Source organism: Mesitornis unicolor, unplaced genomic scaffold (assembly GCF_000695765.1).
Source record: "Mesitornis unicolor isolate BGI_N332 unplaced genomic scaffold, ASM69576v1 scaffold21911, whole genome shotgun sequence".
NCBI classification, from domain to species: domain Eukaryota; kingdom Metazoa; phylum Chordata; class Aves; order Mesitornithiformes; family Mesitornithidae; genus Mesitornis; species Mesitornis unicolor.
Genome location: NW_010166130.1, coordinates 9,009 through 31,209, shown reverse-complemented (window position 1 = coordinate 31,209; position 22,201 = coordinate 9,009). Strand labels below are relative to the sequence as shown.

General features: G+C 40.0%; 1 protein-coding gene across 1 annotated transcript in view; it reads right to left on the bottom strand.

Annotated features, from left to right (window-relative positions):
• The window catches only part of ARPP21 (cAMP-regulated phosphoprotein, 21kDa), a gene marked incomplete at its 5' end in the record, with an annotated part of 75,274 nt that extends 53,519 nt beyond the window's left edge, over window positions 1-21,755 (bottom strand). Inside the window, 6 exons of the mRNA XM_010194863.1 lie at window positions 1,107-1,337; window positions 8,596-8,825; window positions 11,138-11,197; window positions 13,238-13,275; window positions 19,765-19,866; window positions 21,647-21,755. Of these exons, the coding sequence (XP_010193165.1) occupies window positions 1,107-1,337; window positions 8,596-8,825; window positions 11,138-11,197; window positions 13,238-13,275; window positions 19,765-19,866; window positions 21,647-21,755 (770 nt within the window). The remainder of the gene's footprint in view (window positions 1-1,106; window positions 1,338-8,595; window positions 8,826-11,137; window positions 11,198-13,237; window positions 13,276-19,764; window positions 19,867-21,646) is intronic.
• Window positions 21,756-22,201: the final 446 nt, after the last annotated feature.

Here is a 22,201-nt window from a genome sequence, read left to right as displayed (position 1 = left end):
CAGTTTCTCTTGACTGCATTCATACTAAAAACATGTTGTTAGCAGTGCACTCGCAAATTAACTTCACATATTTGCACCAAATACGTAAACCAAATATGGAAACACAGAGGTGCAATATACATAAAATACTCATTAAAAATCAAAATCCCCAAATAAAATGTTCCTGAATGCTCTATTAAGGACTTTGAAAAAATATTTTGGAGTTCAACTCTCAGCTCCCAGTACAATGGAAAATACATTGAACTGTAGGCTTTGTTATTTTAAATCCAGTATAACTCAGCTAAGGTTGACAGCACAGCTAGTCATGGTCACTGAAACAGTCCAAATTGCTGAAGAAGCATCACAGTCTCAACCTCCGTGAACCTTTTCAATACTGCCAGTACAATACTGTGGGGAGTAATTGCATAACACAATCTGGATTTCATCTGGACCAAGGAGGTAACAAATTACCTTAAACTTTCAGTAAGCACTCAAGTTCAAGCTGAGTGGGTTCTGAAGTATGCACAGTGCTTGGGTGACCGTGAAAGTCTTGTTCAGGCACCACAGTGCTGCTGGCTGCCAGGGCCACAACGCAGAATTGAAGAGATTACGACTTTCTCTTATCACAAAACTTCTGATTTAAATACAATTGCTAATCACATAAGGAAATTAACTCTGAAGTACTGACTCAAATGCAGCCTCTAAGCCTGAAATTCTTCTATTGTTAAGCACAATCTCTAAAACTGTGAATGTCATATTTCAGTTGCACCATATCTCAGCATGCTTGATATGGAAGAGCATCTGTCCTTACTTAAGCTAATGGGATCTCAGAAGATTCACAGACAGGGAGTGCCAGGACTTTACAAGATGAATGTCCTGTCTAGGACTGCCTCAGTGTGTTTTGCATCACTTCCCATCGGCTATGCCACAACAGCCTCAGAAAGCCAACCTGGCTTTGCCTGCAGATTCAAAAAACCTACCTAGTGTCATTTCTACGTAAATTTGCTGCTTGCTTCCTCATAAAGCGCCTCAAGGAAAATATCTCTAAAAACAGAAAATTTGCTGATACCCTAGATGACATCAGAAACACTGAAGGGCAGCACCAGGCAGGAGAGCATTGTACTGACCTGTGTGTGGGTTGAGAAGGATACTGCCAGGTGGTATCCCTGCAGCTTCAAGTGGAAGAAGGATATAGCTGGTGTTGCTGGGGGCCACCTGGCCACTCATCCCATTCTCAGGGTAGGACACATTGCCTGAAGAGCCAGCCGTCACCCCAGGGACAAGAGATGCACTTTGGAGAGGCTGATGTATTCGTGACAGGGATCCTGAGGAGCCAGCGCTGCTGGAAGACTCTGAACCTAACAAAGACACAACCGCAGTGGGGGGGGGGTTTATAAGGGAGCTCAGCGTCCAGTGGTATTTCTACAGTTCAAAAGACTACTTTCCTCCTGCGAAATCTGTTTCCCCCCAGCCAGTAAATAGCTTTATCAAACAGAACACAAAATGCTCAGTGTATATTTAAAATGACAAAGTATTGGTTCACAAGGTATAAAATCTAAACATGGGGTTTGTAAACGAAAAAGAAAAACACACACACGCACACATATATCAAACCTTGTCTGTAAGAAAAAAACAACCCAGCAACTTAACTGTCAGTCAAGTAACAAGGTAGCTGTGCCATACATGTATTAACTTAAAGCTACCTAAAATGCTACTCAAGACTTTTGCCACTGATTTTTCAGCACATAGACTATTAAATTGATCTATCGAGATAAATCAAATGTGCTAAAACAGGGATGGTAGATGCATTATTTTAAAACCCAAATATGATTTCCAAACTCCAGAGATTTTACTTGATTGAATTTCAATTTGCTTCATGTAAAAATGACAAGAATCTCTGAGAGTGTAAGATTCAGACCAGCGGCTTTCTTAAAGCAGGACATCAAGGCAAATACAAGTTATGTGTGAAAGCAAATGTCTGTATGGATACTTCCTTCCAAAAGTAAAGTATATTTTAATTTCAACTTTTTATTTTATGTTTTGTGCACTGTCTATGCATCTCACATTAATTACTAACCTCCTCAGTGCCCTCCTGCAGGTGAAAACTAAAAGAAAAGACAGAACTCACATTTGGGTTTTAGCAAACTTCTTTCTTAGAGGGCAAATTACACCCCTTCATATTTGGGCTACTACAGGAGGACCCTGCAGTACACTGCTTAGAGCCTTGGATTAATCTTCAGTCAAATCCATATTGGAATTCAATAATTTCCTCATACTTATAGCAAAACAGGTTTCCTCTGAAGAAATCACACCAGCACACTGTTACTTAACAAATAGAGGGTCTTCTCACTGATTACCGTGGATTGCTGTGTAAAACACAGTTTTATCCACCTTCTTCAAACTTCCTATCCATACTACAGAGACAGTCCTCTTTATGAACTGTGCACTACTTGCCATCAGCAGGACCCTAAATCTGCTTCTCCAGTATGTAATCAAGAAAGTAAGAGATATTTTGGAAGAATTTTTTAATTTCTATAAATACACTGCAAAGTTGTATAAGTTGCTGTATTTTTCCCCTCCTTGTAGACTGAGGTTGGAAGTTTAGAAATATTATTCCTGCAGGGATAGTTTTATTTATTGGATTATTTCAGATTTCAGTGTTTCTACAAATCACAGAGATACTCCTGGAGGTCATACTCATCAAGCAGCATCTGGCATCCTACTAACAAATGCAAATGCAACTGCACAACTTTAATTTTCTTTCCGCAGCAGTTACCAGGCCCTTTCCTGCATTTCTCTGGTCTTTCTACATTCAATCCACACTGCTTCTTTGAGTTCTTGCTTTACTTTCTTCTCTTTTGCATCACCTATTGAATTCAATGGGTTAGAAAGCTACCTGGAGATGCAGGAATGATAGTTAGATTTCACAAACCTCCCATTATTAGTTTTAAGCATGTAAGTAGTACCAAGCCTGAGTTCAGACCTCTCTCTTCCCATTTTGTGCTATTCTGAAGAAACACCATTAGCGTAAAAGAAGACTGCAGCTCTGACATTAAATTGTTGGTTTTTTTTTTCTTTTCCCTGTTTCAGCTGGTTTTATGGCAGAATCACTGAGTGATTTTTTAAAAAGGCCAAAGGACTGCGATGAATTCAGAAGTACTCATGAAATAGTAGGCAGAAGCAGTGGAACAACTTCTGAAGCTATCATCACACATTGGCCAAGATGATAGCTTTGAAATGTCTGCCCTAAAAGATCTGAGATCTGTTTTCCTATGTCAGTAGATCGAGTTGGTGATTTTGAAAGAACACAAGTAAGACACAAAACCATTCCAGTGACTTTTCTGAATATAAAAAAAGCTCAGAAGTTACTACTTAATCAATTTTCCCCCCATTTATCTTGCATAAGAATGATCTATTTTAACTTTTTTTCCATCACCACAACTTATTTCCTATCTTTTTAAGCCTAGACGTATTAAGCCAGGAAAATTCTAACATTAATGTTTGGAAATTAACAACAATTAATCTTGTCTTTGTAGCTCTGACTAGCTGTTTTCACGGTGTCTAAATTTGGAATAAGAAATCACCACATTATGAATTCAGTACTGTAGCAAATGAAAAAAAAAAATGAACTATCTGACTTTATTCAGATTCACATTAAGAGATGTATTGCTAAAGACTTTGGAAAAGAACTTTGACTAAATTAGAATTTTTTGCCTCCATTACACAATCCAACCTCTTTTTTTTCACTATGTTATGACGGCTACTTCTTCTAGATTCTTCTGTAATTTTCTTGCTGCTTCACAGTTGACATAATAACCTTCACATTCTCATCACTTTCCATTAATATATTTTTTAAGTATTCCGAGAGATACAGCAGTTCAAAGAGTGATAAAAGAAAGAGACAGAAAAATCACCACAAAGTCTTAATAGCTTAGGGGTTTTGCGTAAGGAGAGCGTGGAGGTCCCATTAATTTTCTGATATCCTGAGTGCCAGTGAGCAATGCAACACGTCTTGCTCTATTTTCTTTGGCTCAGCATTAAGTATCTGATGACTTTGGAAATCTCTGTTTATCCTACCTTAAAAGTCCAAGGTAATTTTTTCTTTCTTATCAACTGGACTCTCAAGATCTACCCACTATTCCAGACAGTCAAATTTTTAGGTGCAGTACAGTGCTGATCACTTCTGGAAGTATTTTTGTCTTGGATAAAGTTTCTTGGCTTGGGAATATTTATTTGCTACTTCATAAGTCACTTGCATTTCTGTACATTACAACGTATTTAGTTTAGTTGTTTTGTTGTTTTTTTTTTTTTTAAAATAAGAATGGTACATGCTCACATGAACACGATTATTTCTCTGCAAGTTGCCCTTCTAAAAATAAGATTGATGTTTCAGCACAGTCAGTTGGCGGGAAGAGTATGACTGGGAGCAGTTGGCGCATGATTTATTGCCCATACATCAACATTCCTACAGCTTCTCTTGGATTCACAAGATCCATCAGGCCAGTGTCCAATTAAATGAAAGAAGCATAAATCTACTTCCAAAACTCAGGGACAAAATTATAATTTACAGGATACTTTATATTAAAATTAAAAAAGTTTAATGTATTGAAATGCCTGCAGTATAATCATCTTTTCCCAACAGGGGTGGCAATGAACACCTAAGAGGAGAGATTAGACTGTGGCTCCGATTACTTGGAGCCCCGCCAAGGAAGTTAATGATCCCTACAGATCTGTATCAACACAGCTGATACCCCAGTGCAGCTAGCTTTTCGTAAATGGGACGGCAAGAAATACACTCCAACAGATGTGCATTCCACTGAAAGGAAAATGCATTAAGGGAAGCTAAAGATGCAATAGTTACATCTCTCTAATCTTCCAGCAATTATTTAAATAGATATGTAGATGCACAGAGGACATTTCTTTGCAACGTCTTGTCTTCCCTCCTAATAATGTATATTAAAACCTGCTGTAACATGTCAGTGAAAATAACATGGTAGTTGATAACCTAGATTTTCTCTTCATGGGTGTATTAGACACTGAACAGGTACATCTTTTGATGCCTACAGGGACATCTATTGCACTTACCACTCTACATGCTTAGTCAGATCTGGGAAGTCCACAACATTACTGGAAATATAAACTAATCAAGGTTTTGTATGATTTCCTAAGCTGTAGGAATGCAATCTGACTGCAATTTGTTCAATTATTAACTCCTCACTCAATACTGAATTATAACATAATAAATCTCTATGTATCTACTAAGTTTAAGAGTAACAGAGGAGAAAATGTTATTTGCAATACACAATCTGTGCTTTTTAGTGGAAAAGGGCTTTCTAAACAATCAACAGGTGCATGAAAATAACCATCAGAACCAGTAAAATAACCATGTAATGGGTTTCAAACAACCCCTTTTGTGAAGTTTACAAGAACGAAGTAGCATAATACCTTTGCTAAGCTCTAATTCCTGTGCAGCTGAATGCAATTAAAGCCTAAGACTAATTGACACTACCAGACACTTCTGCAGAGAACAGCACATTCTAGGATTTATCTTTGCGTAAGAAGAGGCCAGCATCTTTCCATGCTTCAGTTTCTGTTTGTCTGCTAGGTAATGTTAATTACTGATTTATCAGAAGTTAAGGCTAAGGGCAGAACATTTAATTTTCATGATAATACTAGAAAGACTAGATCCAGAAAGACTTCAGGGCTAATATTGCATCACTACATATACTCTCAGATGCAGCTGTGCACCATCAGCGAAAATCCTTGAAGTCTTAGCATTTCCATGCTCAAGAAACACATATGACAATGCTCCTGGGTGAATGTCATATATGTAGAATAATTTTCACATTTAAAATGGTCACAAAGATTTTCCATCACTCAGACAATGAAGAACATTTTGATCTACTGTTGACTTCAGACTGATTTCATATATTCTACATGTAGGACAAAAATATTTTAAGTTTATTACTGTTAATCGTGAAGTAATTTGGAGAACACATTAGTACTTTCTGCAGAGGAGAACCACGACAGAATTGGTGTCCACCAGAGCAGCGTGCCTAACGTTTGTAGCTATACCTCTGCAATCTCACTTCAATCCCTGTTGTAAAGATAAAATACACAAAATCTCCCAAAATAAAGGCGTGGTCAAGCTTTAAATGTGTACTGAGCAGCCACTGGTCCTACGCCCAGCCCAGCACCGCCTATGACAGGCGCACAGAATGATGAAGATCTAATGCAAAAGCGTGCACAATGAAGTGTCGCTTGTCCCTTAGAGAGAACATGCAAATAGCGCGCGGGGGCTCTGACAGCTCCGTGAATGCACTCAGCATTTTGTAGTGAAGTGAGAACACTTCATCAATGCTTATTTGAAGTCATTCTTTTCTGCTTTAATGCCATTCAATAACATTTCAGAAAGAAGGATAGAAATAGCAATTCAGATATTATTTCCTCTGACTTTCCTCAAGCTGACTGACACTTTGACTTTGCATCCTGGCTTTGAAGGTGTAAGTTTGTTTTGACATCCAGCCTTGCTCTTTTTCCCCACCTCTTCCTTTTCATTTTTCCTTTTACTCTTTCTGTGCCTCAACTAGCTTTCAAATGTAAAGACTCTGCTTAAAAAAGTCAAAGCACTTACAATATGTAATTGTTCTGCAAAGAACATGGACTTTTAGTATCACTGATGTTTTAAAAATGTAATGTAAGAGAGTTCGTTTGAAAGCAATTTTGGGGTTGGTGCATACAGCGTGCAGATACATTTACAAGTATTGGCATGCCTCAGAGATCTTTAATACATCTTTAAAGTGCACCCTATAATATGCTTGATTTTAACACTAAAACGGCTACTTAAAAGTATTATTCTTTTGCAATTAGAAATCTCAGCCCTCCAAACTGGATTTCCCTGACACCATTTTAAATGCTTTGCACCTCTGTAATACAATGCTGCAGATAAATACATTTACCCGTGTTCTACTGAAGGTGAATGGTACGAAAAAAGTACCGCAGGAATCTGTGCCTCCTCCCACATTTGTGCATATCAAATTGAATTCTGATGTAATGGAAAGATTCAAGGGAAGCTAAGAAATCTGGAGGTAAAAAAAACGGTCTACTGCCTAGTTCAGGACCCAGTGTACAGCCTATCCAGCCTTTATACTAATAAAAAATACAAGAGAGTATAGCTCCAAAATACACACGGGCTGGTTTTGCTATGTTGCACACATGCTTATGCTCAGAACAAGCCAGAAGTAAACAACTATACTAATTTTCAAAGCCAGACACATGTCTTAATGCCATGGGATTTCACACATGTAAGAATGGAGTAAAACCAAAGGCGAATCTTATCTCAGGAAGAGATCTTTATAGGTTCCTTCCAACTTGAGCTATTCTATGAATATTAATATAATAAACCAAATATCTGTTTAGAGGGTCAAAAACATAAAATAGAAGCATTAAGAAGTGGCAAGATACTCCAAAAGCTCCCAGCAGCTTTATGACCAACCAGGCTCCTTTACACCTGTGAAATACAACAAGATTTTGAATTATGTTCAAGATCTGGAGGTCCAGTTAGATGTAGTTACCAAGTCAAACATTTTCTCAATTTATTCTGAAAACTCCATTCCCTAGAATCTTGAATCATGGCAAAGGCTACTGTACAATTTTGGGAACAGAAGTGAAATCTTATCAACCCAGGTTTGATAAGCTGGGTTTAAATTAAGTACCATCCATAAAACACTCTCAAGCTGAAAGTGCACTAAGTGCTAAGTATTGATTACCACTTGGTCTGTACTATATTTAACAAATGAACCAAACCGATGGAATCATCTGATGGGCTCATTATTTATTATGCACTTTTACACAAAAATACAGTAGAGTAGCTTACTGGCATGGCTTGAAATGACTTAGATCCAGACCCTGTGACTCACTCATATGTTAGTGTACCCGTGAAGTTAATGCAAATAGATGCAGAATTCCCACCAGGTTCGTAGTTCCCTTAAATGGTGATTTCATTTAATGGAATCTAAACAAGAAAATGGAGAGAGTGCAGGACCTCAGTGAATTCAGCACTTCTAGCTGCTTCCACCACAGCACACTGCCTCACCTGCCAGCCGCGGGGGAGAGGCTGTGCTCCAAGACACAGATGGCCTGCATTTTAACAATAACAAAGTGTTCTTGGATTGCTCATCAGATATATAACATTCAATTCTTCACAATTCAAAAAGAGTGTAAAATCCATCCTTTGAAAGGACTACCATCTTTTCAGGCTGCAATAATTGCAAAGAGTGCTCAAATAGGATGTGCACATACTTTATTCTAGAAACATTCTAGCTCACCTACCATTTGAAAACCTCAGGCACCAGATTTTCTTCTTGATTCCTAAAAACTCAGTACCAGGTACCCAGATACATACAGAGATGGACATACACACCTGCTGTGCACAGGAAATACAACTATTCCTGTAATTCACCATATAGTACAACCACAGGGGTTGGACTAGATGATCTCTGAAGGTCTCCTCCAACTCAAACCATTCTGTGATACACCACACTCAGACAAGTACCAGTATAGCCCATTATCACCATACAACAAGTAGTACTGTGAACCCAATACAGTACTAGCTACCTGTTTTAGACAGTTTGCCGGTACTTCTGTTACTTGATGAGCTATCTCCTCTTGTCAGGACAGTTATCCCACCAAAACTGGCTGTCTTTGTTATGGCTGGCTTCAAATTTCGATTTGAGCTGTCTGAGTCAGTGCTGCTCCATGGTCTCTGGTGGTCAGTCCACTTCAGTTCATTCTCCGTACTGCTCTGCCGACTGCCAGATGCCTTCCCCGTGCTGTCTCTGTTACCCCTAAGGACATCAGGAAACAAAGATGTATACACAAACGAAAACACGTCCGGGCAGAGTCTATCTCTGGTTACCCTGCAACAAGCCTAATAATGGAAAAAGGAAATACTCTGTGTTTATGAAAGCATGCCTGAAAGAAGGGATTTGACCCCAATACTCATCTGCCTTCAGCAAGGAAACATTGCTACACCCTTTTACATGCACAGCACTTACCACTGCTGCCCTTTTGCATATATCCTAAGAGCACTTCATCAGACAGGACTGATGCAGCAGTATTATGTAGCAAGGACGTAGTATTTCTGTTGCCTGTTGAGTGGTCTCTTCCCTCAGCAAATCCCTTGCTACCTCTCCCTCTGCTGTCCATCACCTTTTTCTCACTAACTTCACCTTCTACTTTTGTCTTCATATCCATCCTCTTTATTTCTATTGCACGTTGTCCCCACTCATCATCTGCTCTGCAAAATCACCCAAAGCCTTCCCCTAAATGTGTGTCCTCCCAGCATGACTCCAAGCTCTTCAATGCTAACACTTCACTTGAGAAACCCACCAGTTAGGTTTTTTTCCCCCTGTGCATACATTAATTGCAAACATCTCTGGGTAGAGACTATCTGTCCTTGAACATCTGTACAGCACCCCATGTATTTTGAGTGACAACACAGTTAACTGTGAGCAGAAACCAGAGGAGAATTTGGCTTACTTACGGTGAACAGCTTACAATGTGCTGCTAAAATGACAAAACCAGCATGCCTACCACATCTTGGTGCACCACGACCGTTATCCTAAGTGATGCCAATAACACTGACTTTTGGAAGGCTTTTAGAAGACATTAGCCACTGCTCTGTCTTATTTTACAGTATAATACCTTGCAGGCTCAAAGCTCTTTCTACAAAACAAAAGGATGGGACTGTATTTTTTTTTTGTCCCCTTTCTCCTTGTGAACGTGGCTCCTGCTTTTTATTTGGAGAACCTGCCGAGCTGTGTCACTCAGGACGTGAAGCAGCAGCGTGCCAAGGACGGGGGATCAGGCTGGTGCGTTCCTTGCCTGTGATCAGCAGTATTAACCTGTTGATCTTTGCTAGACCCCGACACTGGGAAAGCATGGAGAGAAACAGCACAGAAGCAACAACATAAAAAAAGGAAAAAGATATTAAAATAAATTGTCCTTAAGATTTAATTGGAAAGAGAAAAACAAAAGTATATTATTAACAAACTCTTTTGCATTCCTGTGCTTAGAAATTAGCAATTCTCCTATATTTATACTCTAATGGAAAAGAGAGAGAAACAGAATGCTTTTTTATCTCAGTTATCTATGGTTTCGGGTTACACTAAATTCCTTTTAGTTCCCCAAACCTGAACAGATATTAATGAAGTGTCTCCACATGCATATTTTAGATGTCTCCTTATTCCTGCATGCCCAATGACTCTCAGACCAAGGCTAGCCCAAAGCATGAAGGAAATCTCTCCCGCCTGCTGCCTGTGGCCACAGGACTCAGCTCCAGATGCTCCAGCATTGCTCCTTTCCTGGTGCAGTCTTGCAGTCTCCTCCGTGGCTGCTGTGCAGACATGCACAGTCAGCAACCATGTGTCAAATAATCCCACATCTTTTCTCCTCACAGTGAAAACCTACATAGTATAGATTATATAGGTCTAAAGTGACAAATTATCACTGCTACATGTGCAGACCTCAATGCATACAGACACATGTAGCAATCGCCTTACTTCTGCCTAGCTATCAACATGTTTTACTGAATGAAGGACATGCTTTTGAAGGCATCCATTACTTCTGCCTGCTCTGCTTTGGGATACAGGATGCAGCTGAATGTTGTCTGGGAAGAAGGAATTGGAGTTTGGAAGACAAAGGTCAGAGAAAATGTTTCAAAACATCACTGCTTTAGATAAGGGAACTTCAATCTGTTTCACTTCACTGTACTTTTACTTCAGCTTTCAATAAACCAGGGCAGTCTGGGCACTAATCTGTGAAACGTGCCTGTCGTATATACTAGAGCATAATGAACTTCCACCAGTCACAGTTACCCCAAAACTGTGGCAGTCCGAACAGCTGGGCAGCTGAAAATCTGGTATGGTTCCCAAGCCAATGATCCGAAAAACCAAAGGACAAGGTCCCGTTGTGACCTCTCCATTCAGACACCATGGGATCAGCGGGTAAGAACTCTGTTCTCCATGCTCCTTTCCAACCATAAAAGTGACATACCCACACTGGTCAAGGTCTCCCTTGAGGACATGGGATAGAGGACATGGATAGAATCATGAGTCAGAGTTACTGGGAAATGAATATTAAATAAAGTCATACAAACCTAAACAGCTGTCTTTTCTTATGGGTATCATTGCATATACTACTGTCTTCCAACAGCCTACTGAAAAATGAAAAGAAAGATTATGGTAACAAACATGGCAATTCAAATTTATCTGTAAAGCTACATTTCATTTCTAGAAACATCTTCCAACTTGCACTATATTCATAGTTTAAAAAGACAAGGCTAAAATTGCCCCGTTTCCCTCTCCCATAACTGCACAGTCAACTGAACATAAGAAATGTCAGCCAGGAAAGCTGAAGGCCATTTAACATTTCCTGTTAATGAGCAAGGTAATTCTCAGAAGCCAAGGAACCATATATCTACATCCAAAAGAAAATTCATAAAAATATCGCATAATAAAAACATAAAAAATGCAAGCCAGCAATATACTGCATACATAATTCTAAGCACTTGCTAAGTCACTTGGAAATCTCTGCAGGGGAGAGAAATGCTCAGGTTCTCTCTGATGAAAAAGAAAGGCAAAGCACTTAAACACATACCTAACTTTCGACACAGCAAATCAACAAGGTTGCTCATGTGCATGGAGCTAAGTGTGAGTGTAAGTGCTTCACCTGCTCAAAGGCTGTAAGGCATGCAGCAAGAAAAAGCAGTGTTCTGAAGAACCCAGATGAAGTCTCCCTCCTGAAAAAGTGCAGGCAGTAACAGAAGCCCAGTTTCCAAACCGGTCTTTTACTCCACTTGGGTATGCATCCTCACACCGGGAAAGCTGGTCAGCCAGCTCACGGGTCTGAGCAGAGTGAACCAAGTGCTAATATTCTTCTGCGTGCAGGGGTGGGACTGAATGCATAAACCAGAGGAGGCCTGGCTATGAAGTCAATCCCATAAGGGTCCCCATCCTACCCTCAGCAGCACAGTGCCTGAGCTCTTTCCATACTGACTTGGAAACGTGAACAACTACATCACGTTTATCATCCCATTCTCTCAAGAAAGGAAAAAGTAGGTTTATGGAAGCATCTTCTTTTTGCTTTTTGGGTTCCTCTGTTGCATTTTTAATTTATTTTGATAAAGTGTATCTCCACAGTCATGATGTACAGAAGCAACAGCTGAGGAAATATCCTTGGCTCTCAGAATACGAGGTGGTTACGTGACAGGGGCCATTACCTCCTGAGGGACTTCCCTCATTCCACTTTCAGGACTATCCATCAGAAAAGCTGGTTGGTACCATTACTGTGGAGTCATTTTGTATGGGAACAGCCTTACTCATAAATGTATCTGACAGATGTGAAGACTGACAGAGATAGAAATACCATAAAAGATAACCTCCCCTTCTTCAAGGGGATGATAAACACTTTTAAAATCTGCACAGGACAGACCTGGGCTAGCACTGCTCAAACACCAGTGGAATTCTTAGCATTTTGGTTAAAATCCTTATCTGCTATAAAGGTGCACAATTTCCAAGATCTTCAATGCAGCCATGCTAATTTATGGCTGCTACGGAGCTAACGCTTTGTATTTTGTAGATCTTCATTAAGCAGTTTCTTCTTCCCTTTGCTTTCAACGGATTTGTTACGATAAACGTCCATAAGAACTAACACACAGTAATGCAAAGTAACAGCTGGCTCAGGCATCACCATTTTGTTACTACGCTGCAGCAGTAAAGCAGCTCTGGTCTGGGGTACCTGTGAGCCTTCACAAGTGACAAGTGAAGCCAGTGATGCCGCTCAGCCCCACTGGAAAGCAGGTTAAACAGCACAAACACAAGCGTGGTGTTTCATAAATACCATCTTCGAGCCACTGCTGGAGTGCTCCTTAAACATCAGTAAGTTAAATTCCAAAGGCACTCCAGAGACTGGTTGAGGTTGTGAAATAAAACATTAGGTAGGTTGCCCCCCGCACCCCACTCTGCTTTTTTACACTGAAATGCAAAGTCTTGCAAAAGCAGCTGTAAAATCTTATCTGCTCAGATACAATACTGCAAGGCAATCCTTTCACCCCCCTCTTAAAGCAGAAAAACACTGCAGATAATATTGATTACAAATCTGCTCAACAGCCTTCACATTAGGATAAGCAACTATAGATAGACAAAATAATAAGAGAGAGAAACAGCTAAGTTTAACACAAAAAAAAGCTATTTTTTACCTGTTTTCCACAAAAAGGTTTTCCTGGGAGCAAACTGACTGAAAAATAAAAAAGGCATTGTATCAGACGTTCTAGATACGCTCTGCTGTTGCAATTCCTTCCTTCAATTTAGAATTATCTCCCCTGTTCAGGCTTAAGGGGATTTCAATTCATGCATCATTTGCATTTGCAGAAGACAAGAGGGTAAAAAGGTCAAGAATAAGGTCAGGCCAGTAAAATAAATTCCATGCATTACAACACATTGCCAATGAGGGGTCTCAGTTTGGAAACAAACTGAAACTTCTCAGTCCTGAGATCAGAAGAAGGCAGTATGTGTAAAATACTGGCAATTCGAAGGGGAAAAAACATTTTTGCTACATAATTTAAGGTTCCACTGGTCTGCCCTACCACCTCAAAAGAAAACTGCAGAATAGCACAGAGCTGCGGGTAGGAAGGACAAACAGGAGGAAAGCATGCAAAATTGACAAAGTTCTTCAAAGGGAGAGAAGATACTGCAGTACTTAGAAATACTATGTGATTTCACATTTTATGGTTGGAGAGCAAATAGCCATACCCACATTGAGATGTAAAATGATGATAATCATCTTAATACTAACATTAACAACAATAATAGTCTATTGCAAAAAGGTTCTCTGCTGGAGGACTTAGATCACAAGAAAGGTGAAAGGCTCGGAAGAAATAAATCCTATCGGCAAGTGTATAATTCTTTTAGTGTTACTTAATTTTTTATGCAGAGAAATGAAGCTGTGCTCAATTTCCCATGAATAATTCTCCCTCTTTGATTTTTTCATTTCCCTCCTATTTCATGTTCACTACACAAAGTGCTTCATAGCTGTCGCTGGATTATATCTCCATGAGGTACAGAAGAAAGGACAGTCAGTCCTCGCATGAAATTTAAACAAAAGGCAGGCAAAGGGAGGAGGGCACCAGAGATATGCCCATTACTTCTGTAACAATCCGACTCAGCTTGAAGAATAATGCAATGCCATCATTAACTGTGTCAGATTTTATTGGTATGGGATATGCATGCATTTGGACCATTTCTGTTTTGATAAGGGTGAGCTAATGACCGACTCAAAGAGCACTGGCCAACACCAGAAGCAACACTCTGCTCATTCCCAGTGCTGCAGCAGATGCATAGGCAAAGTTGTCCCCTGGCACCACAGCCAGCGCCATCCCATCAATTTACACAAGGAAAAAATTTAGCCCTAAGAAGGCAGTGTGGTTTCTCATTAAAGCTGTAATTTGCCCACTCAGCATCCAAACATCTGACAGCTCCATGGGCTACCCAGATGAGCTCCCACCCTGATCTCCAACTAAACACACAGGCCTCTGGGCTGCATCGGTGGCAAGCACATATCTCCTTAGCACAAAGCTCCAGAACAACAAAAGCAAGATCTCCAATGCTGGGAACCAAACTCCCACCAAACAGAGCAGACCTGGGTTTCACCCCAGGCAGAGGGAAGACACAAACTGCTCCACCTAAAGCCACGGGGATCCTGTGAGCAACTGACACTACATCTTCTCCCATCTGATGTACCTTATGCACAAGGTTTTATTAATTAACGTGTCTGTGCAGACTTCAGCATAGTCTAACTACCTCTGAGCGTAGTGAGATTACCTCATGGGCTTGTACAACCTGAACTGTGGGGCTGTGTCTTCATTTTGAGGTTCATGATAGGCATTTGTGCATGGACTTCATTGTAGTCACATTTCCAAAGCAGCGTTTTAGCTACTCTTCCAGAATAAACAAGTAAAAACCTTTGCTTAGACCACAGTACTGGTCTGAGTCCTCACAAAGCTACAGAAACAAAGCAACATGCTAGATGTCTAGATTATTTTTTCATTTTATTTTACTCTATTTTACCAAGTTTTTAAAGAGACTGGGGCATAAACTGTAATAAATATCTGGGATTTATATTTTATCAAGCAAGTGGAGAAGCGTGCTCCCTTTTCAGAGTCTTGATGGAACCACTATCAGCTGCATTACAGACTTAAAGAGAGAGTCTGTAATAACTCCATTTGTCTTCCTGGCCGATGATGCTGGCACGGGGCCATGCAATCCCTGGAAGCCATTTTTCTGTATAGGTGTGAGGCTGAGAGGCAGAGAGGACAGGCACTTTTTTATTATGTTATTCTTACTATTAAAATTCACATGGCTAAGCAGCTCTGGATAGCAATTTAGCTACTACAAGGTCAAGACTCACTTTCCTGATCTATAGCATCAATAATGCTCAATTTAAAGCACCAGGAAAGCTTAAGTACACAGCACAGCTGTTGTCAAAAGCATTCTTAAAACACTTGGCTCTTGTATACTCAAAGACACTGACAACAAATCTACAAAAGGAAAAAAGTTATGCAAGATTACCTACAAATTCGCCTCCTCAGAGACTTCCACATGCAAGATTTTCACGTGTGTTCTCTGTATGACTAATTGTCATTTATAAATGAGTATTTCACTCTTCCAGTTTCCCAGAATCCTTTAAAGTCTCAAAACATGCATCAGCTCTGTCAGTGTACTAGGTACGCTGGGGGTTGCTGCTCTTGTTTTTAATTACATTAGCCAACATAGATAACTATTAACATGCAGCAATATCCTGCAGTGGATACCATCAGGTAATCATTTTCACGTCGGTTAACAAGATGTGATAGATCTCAGGCATCCTACTAATGCTGATTGCTTGATCTGCAGCCACAAACAAAGGCTCTGTACAGCAGTACACGTTTTAGTACCTATGGGTTTATGGTAGCCAACGAGGCGTGTCTTAGTTTTGTTTTTATTAATTTTAAACCCTCTTCTTCCTAATCTTTTCTTACTAGAAGGATAGGACTGGCTGAAGCCACCTTTTCAAATATTCCTTGTGACTCTCTTTAATCGTAGAGTGATAAAAATACTCAGTGTTTCTTTAAGCAGAGAAACCATGATTTATTTTAATCTAAAGTATCTGGCTTTTCAGAATACACTCCTTAGTCAAAAATAGCCATTACAATTAACAAAAATAGAAAGCATATGTATTTCCTTTAATAAGTTCCATGTGTACCATGAGCAATCCTAGCACTTGCGTAAGTAGTAAAACATCTACATTTTTCAGTAAATACACAATGATTACTGGAGAATAGATTTATGAACAATGGATGGTCCTTACGTTATTCTGGCTCATGAGGTTATACATTGCATTAACCTCGAAGAATGAAATTTCCCCTATGTAATTTGATTGCTAGTCTTTAGAATCAATTTTCTGCATGCTTAAAAGCCAAATGTAGTGTACCATTTAAACACACATTTGGAATTATCAGTTAAATACACAATTTGAATGAACACACAGGGAAGGAAAAACTCTTTTTTTTTTTAATTCTTTTAGATTGTTGTTTGTCTGTCTTTCTTGGACAATTACTTTTCAACCTGCTTAGAGCAACAAAGCAGTTCAGACAAGAAACTTCTTTGCAAGACCCAGATACTCCAGGTCCTCTGCTCCAGTCCACTTGGTTGTAAAAAATTCAGAAACTGTTGTAAAGCTAAGTTTCCAATAAAAACATGTTTTAAAAAGGAAGGCTGTAGGCTTTGCAATTAAAAATAACCTTGAAAACAGCTTTGAGCATAAAAGAGCTCATGCAATGCTGTTTTACTGCTAGCAGCCTGAAAAGTTCAAGGTGCACTTTGTAGTTTGTACTTCAGTGAGCTGGAATGATTACAATTATTAACTATTTATTTCTTCACCAAGCCTTTTATTAAGATGGCACATTAACATGCACTTCAATCCCTGCCTCTTGGTATGACTCTACACATGACCAGAGTCATTAAATCCTCCAGATACCCTTGTCAAAATTTATGATAGCCAACCCAGCAGATAGAAAACTTGCCAGAAAGTATAATTTAAACTGACTAATATAAGACTAATCATCATAAGGACTATCATAATGATAGCATTATTCATGAACATATTTATTTTGATAAAACCTTCCCACTTCGAACTGAAGATATCTGGCACGCTGCAGTGCTGCAAAACACCAAAGGAAGGGCAAGCAGACTTTCTGTTGGTTGGTATGTGGGGTCCAGGTTAAGACATTTTTCACACCATTTGAAACATGCACAGAATTTTTTGCCCCTTTAACCAGATTGCTTTTTCATCCTAAATTCTGTTTGAAGTTCTGACTTTTGGGTTGATAGGTTATACAAAGAGTATTGGGTACCTCAAACATGTTTGGAGAGGGATGTTAGGTGCAACAAGTTACGGCAGTACTCTTGACCTTCATGGCTGCCCTTTGGAGACCTCTCATGCAAGCTCTCATCATGCATTATCTAATTAGAAGTGAAGTATCCATAATCAGTTTGCTAAGGTTCATAAGCAAGTCACTGATAAAGGCTTGACTACAGCAGTGTAAACAGTATAGAGATAATAAAACCACCACATGATTAATCCCTCCATGTCTCTTTCTACATCTATAATTTGCAGGATGACAAGGCCTGGGTACCTACCTCAGAGAAACCTGGGGAGAACTGGGTTAATGAATGATTGCAGAGGGCTTTAAAACTATAAAGTCTCACATGCAGTAAGTGGCTATCTATAATAGAAAGCCATTGCTCTCTTTCCTAAAATTGAAAAAGATGACATTATCCACCACCACAACCACTGACATAATCCTAAAAACACCTCATACCTGTGAGGACTGCTCTGCTCAAAAAAGCTCAGCTAAGACATCTATTCTGGTTAATATTATTAGTACAGCTTGCTGAAATTCACTGCACTATGATGCTCACTAACATCTGCAATAGCAGGGAGAGAGAGCAAATGAGTGAATATAAGAGAGAGAGGGAGAGATACCTAACATTGCTGATCTTTTATAAAATGCTCACTCCCAATCCATTTAAGATGCCTGCCACAAACCACAGTTACTTAGGCGTCACTGCTTAGAGATGCTAACCCAGTGGACCACAACAACCTCCTGCTGCGAGCAATAAAATGTTCAGCGCTCGCCTGTCTTTAAAACACAGGTATCTAGAGGTAGAATCAGCAGCGCATTGTGGAGCGAGTGTCAGCACACATTTCCAGCCACCTCCATTTCCCAGCCTGGCACTTCTAGCTGCTGCTTGTGACAGAAACTGTGCTATTTTGGCAACAACTTTCCATGTATTTTTAAACAACATTTTGCCTCATTTGAAGTCTCCTTCAAAACCCAAAGATTATTTTTTTTTGTTCTGTACCACCTCTGTAATAAGCCAGAAACAGCAACTTGCATACAGGAGACAAGTTGCAAAGAAGCTTTTGCAGCCCTTGAACAACTCTGTAACTCTACTGTGTGTGCTGTGACAGTATTTACAGCACACCCATATGCTGAAAGCAAAACGTAAACTGAAGGGCTTTTGCTTTTACTGGAATTTCCTCAGTCAAGAAAGAAAAAGCCAGACTATAAACATTTAGATGCGGCAAGCTACTTATAAACAAGCAAAATTACTTACCATAAATGAGACAACACACACCTTAAAACTATACAATGTATTCTGCTAAAGAAAAATAACTTGGATGTGTGCAACTCCAAAACCAGAGCAAAATAAAAGAATGTCTAAAATTAATACTATTAGCCCTGCAACACATGAACAGTTTTAATTTAAAAGGACACTGCCAAATATGATTTTCAGTAATAATTTTAATCAGGTTTATTCCCATATTCCTCTAAGTGGCAGAGCTCCCACTGAGATGTGAGATAAAACAATAAAATGTTTACTTTTTACTTTTTTTTTTCTCTTTTAGGATCCTGTCATTACAGTATTATAACAAATTATTATTTTCTTCCTTTTTCAGCAACATGAGGTATTCCTCACAGATGTTTCATATTTAAATGTTTTCCTCTAGCAACGTAGCTTGTTGTGCAAGTTCTAATTTTTTTGTAAGGCAGGAATTATAATGCCCATTTCATTTTATTCCTTTCAGAATAAAAATCATCAACAATGTGACTGACTCCTTCTGATGGTAGAAACACAGTTCCTTAACTGGTCATTCCAAAAAACCTGTGCAACTCCACGTTTATTTAACCTTTGGCTTTGCTTTGTTCTTAGTGCTACAGCACTGGTCCAAATAAACAAAACCATGAGGAGGCTCTGCAGAAGGACACTTACAACATTTGAACAATCTCAAAACAAATATGAAAAAACACAGCTATTTGAAATTATTGAGAGTGTCCATTTAAATCACTGCTCTTTGGTTGGCAAAGAGAGAAGGAAAAAAGAAGGAAGCCTAGGCCACAAAAACAAGAACATTAAAAGAAACAGGATAAGCACTCCCCAGACAACATGCTGGGCCTGATCTCTCCTCTACCCGTCTCACTGCAACTCTCATCACCTTCTCCTCCAAAAGCCAACCTCCGCAACTCTCAAGCTCCTCTCGGACCCTCTGCGCCAATTGCCCTTCCCTGTCTCCTCCAGCTCCACAGGGCAAGTCCTGCTGCAGTTCTGGTGTCAGAGGGGGGCAAGGCTGTCTGACTACCGGCAAAGGTATGGCACTAAAGAGGCAATTAAAACAACTACTCACATCTTGTGCAAATATTCTCTCCCTCACTCTCTGATACTCCTCTTCTCTCTCTTCAATTGATTTACTTCGTCTGTCATCTCTAAATGGAAGAATTCTGTTTTGCTGAGCAGAAAGAAAACCAGGAGGGTTATATAAGTTGAGCTGTTAAAAACTGCCATTAAGTAACTATCAGCTGAGAATAAACGTTCACTTAAACAAAGGAAGCATGAAAACGATAGCTGTCGTTCCTGCACGAGGTGCCCTGCAAGGCTGGGCACCTGAGGGTTTCCAGTTAGACACTGCACATGGGTTTGTTGAGCAAGTGGCAGAAACAAGGCTTCCTGCATGGCTTCTGTGGACCCACCATCCTAAAAATTGGGTGTTCTCACCCCAAGCCTAAGTGTCAATGCTCTCGACTCCTAAGACTTCTCAACTCTCCTACCAGCTGCGAGGAGCAGGAGGGCAGACAGCACTGTGCTACCTACGAATTCAAGGAAGAAAAGAGGGAACTTAGGCAGTAATAGCTAAATTGCAAACCCTATAAGAAACCCAAAGTCTATGTGGAAGAAGAGGAGAAGTCCCAAACATTTGGCATGACATTTTTAACCATTTCCACACCATAAAGGAACCCCTGACTTCAGTTTTGCTGGAAAAAGAATGGCCACTTGTGCCTCTTGGTAAATCAGAGTGAGAAATGGCTGTGTTGTGGGAGGCAGGAGAGGAGAAGAGGAACTCCAAGCAACAAATGCTTCATCAGCAACTGGGTTTCAAGCACTGCTCCTTCTCTCCCTGCACCCCAGCACGTGGTGAGATAGGACATGCTGCTTTCCTTGGGCTGATCCCCATGTTCATCACACCCTAAAAATGCTTGAGTTTTGCTTTCAAAGTCAACTCAGGTGCAGCATAGCTGGCAAGGCTACTATGTACAACTGAAAGTCAAAGAAAAAAGGGGAAAAAAAGAAAAATAAAGAAAGGAAAGATCAGTCTTTTACTGCAAACATGAAGGAATGGTAATGAGAGACTCACTGGCAGGTCCTTCCACAAATATAACCTAAGCAAAAAAAGCATAGGCTGTCTTCTTACCTGTGAGACTTTTCTCATACAAGCAATTCACATCAGAACCCTTTATTATTATATTTTTGTTAATATATTCCACATACACAGCTTGCACTGGATTGAAACAGCACAACACCTGCTTTTAAAGGCAGCACAAACACACACATCTCCCTGGTGCTCCCCTACTCATTGGGCTCACCTAAGGTAAGGTAGTGTTATATGGCACAGGCAACACAGAGGGGGAACGTCTGCCACAGTACATGCACGACAAGCAAGTAAGTTACACAGACAGCAAAAGGTGGTGAGGGCACAGGAGGAAGGAAGGAACTAAAGGATGAAATTGATTCATTTTTTGGTCAAAACTTAGTTTAGAATTAATTTTTTTTTAAATCAACCTGGCCTCACCATCATGTGTGCATTTGGGGCTTTAAAAAAAAAAAAAAAAATTTTTTTCCTCTCTCTTTTTTTGGGCTACATCGGCTTATCATTGGTCCATACTGAAATCCAAGTCTGAATGGGTAAAACGGAAGGAGGAAGCTAGGCGAGACATTGTGAAACGCGACTGACACAGCCTTCCACGCAGCCCAGAGCCACGGCATTCCCCCTCCCGTGGGCATGCAGCAAGTCCTGCGCCAAGCAAACCACCCATGCAAACCCACACACTGCCATGGCTGAAGCGGCCACACCAGGGCTCGGTGCTGCCCACGGTGGTTCCAATGCCAGAGGAGACGGGGAGGGGGCAGGGGAGGAGGAGGAGGAGAGCAACAACAAAAGAAAAACAATAACATCCGTCAGCCCACCTTCAAAAACAGAACAAATTTCAGCAACTCTCGAACCGAGAACCAACCTGATTGTCTTCTTTATCAATACTAGAGTTATCTCGCTTCAAGATAAATCGCTTCTGGGATTCTTCACCTTTTTCATCTTTTAAATGTTCAGAAAACCTTTGCTCTGGTCTGCCAGCAAAGTAAAACATAGCAATAAAAAAAATCTTTCTTTTGGTTTTGCTTTGATCTTTATTTCTCAGTGCTCTTTTGTTTTCACAGAGGCATTCAGTGCAAAAGCAGTTAACATTTCTGGTCATGGTGAGATGCTGCCTATAGCTGTCTGAGGCTGCTGTATCGCTGCTAACTGTTATTGCTATAAATAGCTTTTGTTGTTGTTGTTGTTGTGTGGCAAGGAGTGGGAATCCAAAGTCTCAGTCACTGAAATATTTAGACTCTCCTCACTGTGACTGAAGGACAGGGAAAACAAATTAACATACTGTATGTTAATTTGCTTCCTTCAGTACCTGTGACCCCCAGCAACACTGCTGCTTAGAGAAGCCTAGCCACCTTTAAAAGTAAGGAAAAACTGATAGAAATCTTAAAAACAAAACCAAGAGTTTCCTCACTTCAAATAA